A 7038-nucleotide genomic window follows, 5' to 3' on the forward strand; every position below is an offset into this window, starting at 1 on the left:
AAAAGAATAGGAAAGTCGGAAGGAGACAATTTGATTACACTGTCCCTCAACTGGCTCTCGCAGGTCACTATCACTATGCCTAGACATACGAACCTACATGACAGCCGCTTCGTGAAGCACCTACCGTTCTATCTGCTTTGCGAGCACGGAAGGGAGCCCCCGATTTGATAGGATCAAGACAACCCATTTAGGACGACAGGCTGCGGATTAAAAGGATATTGGGGCGAACTGAAACCTATGCTTACACGAGGGCTAGGAGAATTCCCTGGTGCGGGCTGTCATATGACTGAACTCTGATAACAAGATTGTGGGGGTAAAAGAAGCTGACAGGGAGCTGTTGACAGGCATCATGAAGAAGGTAGACCATGAATAGCTTGATCAAACCTCCTCGGAGAAATGACAGTACGTACGAAGTAACAGAAGAGGAAACAACTTGAAAAATGAAGGACCAAACACAACTTGGAAGCAGCTTTCGTTGTCGCAGGTTCAGCCGGCAGAGAAATGAGCATCTTACCCGATTCTGCCTTAGCCCCCCCGGCGGGTCTGACTGCTTCGCCCTGGCCTACTTACATGCCCTCCGTCTCTCTTTCTTTCTCACCCTCTCTCAGATCGCAAACAACTTCAAAGGCCAGATTCCGCATCTGTTCCTCGGGGTTCTCGTTTGCCGTGTCTTCTGCAGTTTCTAAAGGGCTATTACTTTGTTAGGATCTGTCTGCCATTCTGGGCGTGCTCCATTTCCATCTCTCTTACCCTTTGCCCTCCTCACCCCTCTTCCCCTCCTCCCTCCCTTCAATTACCACACAGCACCCCCCCCTCCCTACCTCCTCCTCCCCGCGAATTTCAGACAACACCTCCTCCTGGCTTATTATACTTGAACTCGGAACAGCAAACTCTGCTCCTTCCTCCTAGTTACCATCGCCTCAGCGACCCTTCCTCCGCGCGCAAGCCATTTTCGTGACTTCCAGCACATGGTACACGATCGTCTCGCAGCGAGCAACTTTGGTCGCAAATAATTAAGTGATCCATCAATTGTCTGGATGACTACCCATTCTCTCGAGAATCTCATTCTTCTTCGCCTTAGCCTTAGTCTGGCGCCACATCCAGCTACGGGAGCGCAGACTGTCGATGCCCCCTCCTAGTCACCGGTCACTTCTCCGGTCTCTCCTGTTTCGAGCGGTGATTCGATACCTCCAGCCACTTCACTATGGGCAATGTCGGAAGCCGCCTGGATGACTCCGGGAGCCTGTATTTCAAGGACCAGGCAAAATGTACGCCCCTCTTCAATTATAGATGCAACAGATGTTGTGGCTCATATGGACCCGTTTAGTCACGATCGCTGCTGTAACGATAACCAATTCTAGGCGCCGAGTGCTTCTACATCTCGTTCCCAATTCCTTTCCTGCTACCAGATACACCGCTAGGCGCGAGGTTGGCGATGAGAGCCCGATCGAATATATACAGGTAAATCGAGAACGCCGGATATACCGTAGCGGTAATCGCTTGGATTTCTCGGGGAGGGCATAAACACCAGTAGCTAACCGCTTCATTCATCGGTGGACAGGACCCTGATCTTTCGTTATCTGCACCGGTGCCCACATTCCTCCTGCGCTTGACCAACGAAGACGAGCTGAATTTCAATTTTACCTTTATCCTGAGACAAACACAGACGGGGAACGCGGCCAATGCCACTGTCAATGGGGTCTCAACCTCTCTGCCCGAAGTAGCCGACACCGTTCTAACAGGCCTCACTTTCGCGCATGCGCCAAACACTAGAGATCTAGACAATCTTATCACTCGCGAGTTTCACGCCAATCCGAACCTCCAGAACAATTCTAATGTGCAGCTGGTGGGAGATTATTCGACTTCGGGCAATCCTTCGGTGCAATTTGAATGGTCGTGGAAATGGAAACCGCCCAAGGTCATAGAGGATAAAGGGGGTGGTTGGAGAAACAGCTGCAGTTTCCTTGACTACGACCAGAGAGCCAATCGGTTGAATACCCTCGCTCATTTCTCGTTTTGGGTGCACAGCACTCAGCGTGCTCTCCCCAGTCCTCAGGTCTATTCACCAAACCTAGAAATCCCTGTCCCTTTTCGGAATCGTATTCCTTCCTCACAGTCCATCGTCTCGCACTCCAGTGATGCAGATACAGCATCTAACCCTCATGCTGTGCCCGTCACACCCCCAGAAGCTGGCGACACGGCCTTTGTGCCCCCACCTGGGTATGCACCCCCCCTTCCTGTCAAGGTCGATCTTCCCCATTCGCGCCCCGGAGAGGACATGAGCGTGGTTGAGGATGGCCCGTTGTTCCGTGCGACGATGAAAGCATTGGAGCAAAAGACAGGGAATATGCGAGCGAAGATAAAGAAAGTCCTCAAAAAAGCCGAGTCCGCCCAGCAAGCGCAAGTGGCCTGCAACGATGCTGTAGAAGCATTTCTTTCCGCACTGAATGAAGCTTCTACTTCTAATGCCAACGCGATCCAGCCTGCACTTGACCATTATTTTGAAAAGACGGCACGCCAGATTCTGAATTATGAGCGACTAAACACGACACAACTTCAAAAACTCGTTATTGAGCCATTGGTCAAACTCTACAATAACGATATTAAACAGGCCGAGGCCAAGAAAAAAGAGTTTGAAGAGGAGAGTAGGGATTATTATGCCTATGTCAGTCGCTATCTTGGCCAGCGACAGGATTCTTTGAAGGAAAAAAAACGAGCGGAGAGTGACTCGAAGTATCAGGCTAAGCGGCGCAATTTCGAATTAAAGCGTTTTGATTACTCCTCGTTCATGCAGGACCTGCACGGGGGCCGCAAAGAGCAAGAGGTTCTCTCTCACCTTACTAAGTATGCTGATACCCAGGCGAAGAGTTTCCTTGCGGCCGCCAAAAAGGTTGACAATATGATTCCTCAATTGGATGCTTTGATACATGAGGTCGGGCAGGCGGACAAGGAATTCCAATTTCAACGAACGGAGAGGGAAGAAAAGCGGAGAGCACTGGAAAAGAGCAGCAACACTTTTCTCGAACCCGACTCTCTAATCTCGGCAGGCGCCCCGTCTACATTCTCAGGGAGTACCAATGGCACTCAGAAACTGGAAAGTGACCTAGGCCGCGCAGATAGCACCGGCTCCCAGTTGCGAAGTGTGGCTAGCAACAACTCATCAATTCTACCACAAGCAAACTCGTCTACTACACCGGCAGCCGGGTTGTCCATCCTCGCGTCGACGGCGGGCTCAAACGGTATGTTCACGCCCAATTTTCAATTACAGTCGTCATGATGGCGCTCTCTGAGGTTGACTCGTGTTCCATTCTCAACCCTACTGATGATAACGCAGGCCAACAAAGGAAGGAAGGTCTTCTGTGGGCGCTGTCTCGCCCAGGCTCTCATATTGATCCCAAAGGCATCAACAAACAAGCCTGGCACAAGTGATTTCACCCACCTTTTCAGTTTGCCTTTAAACTAACCACATGCAGATTCTGGATTGTCTTGGATCAGGGAAAACTTTCGGAATACAGCAATTGGAAACAGAAGCTTGACCTCCACATGGATCCCATCGATCTGAGAATGGCATCCGTCCGAGAAGCCCGAAACGCCGAGCGGCGATTTTGCTTCGAAGTTATAACTCCACAGTACAAACGCATTTACCAGGCGACCTCCGAGGAGGATATGTCCAATTGGATAAGAGCAATCAACAACGCTCTGCAGAGTGCAGTAGAGGGTCGCGGCATGTCACCACCACCAATCGCCACGGACAACGATAGTGCCTCTTTCAGTCGTGATATCGGATCTGTGCTGACCGGAAAGACCACCTCATATTCTGTTCAACACTCCCAATCAACTGGCTCTAATAACAATGTCACTCGTCGCACCACTGTAGGTGCAAGACCAAGTTACGTTCGTGATAACCATGGCTTTGAGGAGAATCCTTCCAAGTTACTCCAGACAGTTCGCGATGCGGATCAAGGCAACAATTGGTGTGCTGATTGCGGCTCCACATCTAAGGTCGAATGGGTGTCTATTAATCTGGGAATTGTCTTGTGCATTGAATGCAGTGGCATTCATCGATCGCTTGGGACACATATCTCCAAGATACGGTCTTTGACGCTGGACGTGCACTCTTTCTCAAACGACATCGTTGAAATCCTCCTGCAGATCGGCAACCGTGTCAGTAACATGATCTGGGAGGCAACACTTGACCAGCTGCACAAGCCAATCGCCACCTCTACTAGGGAGCAAAGGCTGAAGTTCATCACAGCCAAGTATAGTGAACGAGCATTTGTCCAAGCGCTACCCTCCCCCTTATCCCGCTTTGCTACGGCGGACGAGACTCTTCTTGCTGCAATCAAAAGAAATGATATCCAAGGCGTACTTTATGGCATCGCGCTTCGCGCCAATGTGAACATCACCGACCGTTCTCGCAATACTCATGCCGTGTTTCTGGCGCTAGCCGCAGCTGATCCTGCATCACCGGGGTCGGCCTCTAGTCTGTCAACCAGGTCACCTGCAGGTCCTCCTGTAAAAGCGATTCCTTTCCCGGTTGCAGAGATCCTCGTCCAGAACGGCGCCGAGATTTCTCTGCAGCCTCCGCCTATTCCCCTTTCGCCAGCTGCCCAACTATATTTGAGTCAGAGGACCGCAAGAGTGCCCAATTATATCAGTACTCCTTCCGCTCCTCCCACTGGGAAGAGTACAGCTGAAATCTCAGGTTCACCACCAACGTTTCGAGGCCCGGGCACTGATAACAGCGTTGTATCGCCCGCACAGGCTCCGAGCTCACTTGACAGTAAGGAGCGTGAGAGATTGCATAAAAGAGGTAGTGCTGGTGCTAGATTTGCTGGAAAGGTTGCCTCACTTGGTATAGACCGATAATGACTTCTCTGCCTCTTCGTCTTCTTCTTTTTCTTCTTCTTCTTCTTCTTCTTCTTCTTCTTCTTCTTCTTCTTCTTCTCTTCTTCTCTTCTTCTCTTCTTCTCTTCTTCCCTTCTTCTTCTCTTCTTCTTCTTCTTCCTCCTCCTCCTCCTCCTTCTCCTCTTCCTACCTTCCGTCTCTGTGTTTATGTTCTATATCCTTTTCTTAATCCTAATTATAACGAAGCTCCAGTAGACATGATGTCATGTCGAGACCTAGGGTCAAATGTCTCCAGTCTCGATGTCTAACTGAGACGATGAATGTTATGTTACTGCCGAGACCACTAATGCCCTTGTCACAAATTCTTGTTGATATCACCTTCATACAAACTCAGTCCAGCTCTCTTTGCTTTCTTGATTAGTCACCCGCTGCTACTCGTTTCCATACTTTGTCTTCTTCCGCCTTCGCACTGCGATCCCAATTCCTGGGACAATCGTAATTCCCAGTGTTCCAGTCTTGGCCGATGCTCATACTGTTGAGGTTGTGATACGTGCTGCCAAGTGTTCTTGGTGAATCACGGTGGGTCGCATCAGAGCTGTAGCAGATGGGTCCCTCGTAGACCTGATTCTTCTACACCTTAAATTTGATTCAATTGTCCGAATGGATCAGGAAAACTCAATTTCTTCTGTTCGACGGCGGTCAGCAATAGTCCGAGATACCTATGATGTGGCAAGAGAATACAAATTCATTCTCGTCCAAAAGAGACCAGCAGTACACGAAAGACTTTGATCACGAGCAGTAAGTAGCCCTTGCAAGATACATGGGCCGACCAAAGCTGTGTTCTGAGATTGTGGTGCTGGTTCGCCAGAGACCGTCTTCAAAATGAGCATGGATACGGTGTGCTGGAAATGATGATCTGCGCATCAGCCTTTGCCACAAAATAATGTATTGTATTTATGGGTTAGTCCTTCTTGTCAACTATGTAAGCTAAGGGGCGAAACCTAGCGCCGTCTCTTGTCTCTCCCCGCTGTTGACTGCTGAATTCTCGATGCATGCATACGAAACAATATCATTGGATGCATCGAACGACTCTATATGAGCCACAATAGCATCACCCTACATGCTAGCCTCGAGGTGTGGATGAAGTGGGGCCTACCTGGCAATACGACGGGCTTAGATGGCTGAAACAGGATGGCCAGTAGGGGGGGTAGAAACCTATCAGAGAGCCCAGGGAACCATGTAATGACGGTGGTGGTGTTGTAGGGGGGTACTCTCATGGCCAAAGGAGGGTGAAGTAAGCGGCACATGAGCATGTCGAAGGCGCCACACTGGTCAGGCCAGCGTTCCTCACTCGAATGGCCGATTAGAACGCGCATATCTGTTCTTGGGGGTATGGTGCCACTGCGTTGGCTGGTCAACCTTGAACAAAATCGAATTGAGTGGATCACTACAAATATGTAGTACTCACGTATCGCCTTGTAAAGGTCGGTCGTGGAGCTGGCAACCTCGACAGAGGCAATCCCCTTGTAGGGAGCTATAATTCGGATTAGTTCATATCACATAGTACCTTCCACAATGTCTTCTCTGTGCGATACGGACTGTAAGGGCCGCAAAAGGCCAGTGTGTCAAGAAGCGAAGCAAGCAATACAGAGACCTTTTCATTTCTGGTTGATTCTCGCAGATTCTCGCAGTGTCGATACTGTATGACGTCATATGGCAGAAAAGGTAGAGTGGCGACCAGGAAGGCGGTGTGTCAAATAGGATTCTCCATTTTCATGATCAAATTGGCAAGCCTCCTTGTACTGTACACTGTACTGAGTACTGGTCCTCAAAACTTAACCTAATTCAAAATGAGTGCTAATCATCGCATCTGTTGACTTACTGAGTGAGCATCGAAAGCTAGTTGCGCCTCAGTTGGCCCTGAAAACTGGTTCATCCACCTCCGTAGTCTGTCCCTTACGGAGCAAATGAGTAGGAGGCTCCTATCGGCAAATACAGGTTGCGCGTTCGTTAACCTTGAACGACTTGTGTCTGGCTCGTCGAGTGGCAAAGGCTTCATCGAATCTTATAGCACGCCAAATAGATCATGCCACCATGAGTACATACCTCGGGCCATATCATAATTACCACAAGCAGTCTACTCTACAACGAGAATGGCCCAGAGTAGTACCTCGACAGGACAGTAATGAT

General features: G+C 49.7%; 1 protein-coding gene across 1 annotated transcript; it reads left to right on the top strand.

Moving 5' to 3' along the window:
• The first annotated feature begins 734 nt into the window (after positions 1–734).
• BO82DRAFT_354632 (putative ARF GTPase activator (Csx2)) lies at positions 735–4988 on the top strand. Its single transcript, XM_025635252.1, has 5 exons — positions 735–1268; positions 1328–1461; positions 1562–3239; positions 3335–3425; positions 3474–4988. Exons 1-5 carry the CDS (start codon positions 1205–1207, stop codon positions 4867–4869), a joined length of 3363 nt encoding a protein of 1120 aa, XP_025491598.1. The 5' UTR covers positions 735–1204; the 3' UTR covers positions 4870–4988.
• The last annotated feature ends 2050 nt before the right edge of the window (positions 4989–7038 follow it).

Source organism: Aspergillus uvarum (genome assembly GCF_003184745.1).
Source record: "Aspergillus uvarum CBS 121591 unplaced genomic scaffold BO82scaffold_29, whole genome shotgun sequence".
NCBI classification, from domain to species: domain Eukaryota; kingdom Fungi; phylum Ascomycota; class Eurotiomycetes; order Eurotiales; family Aspergillaceae; genus Aspergillus; species Aspergillus uvarum.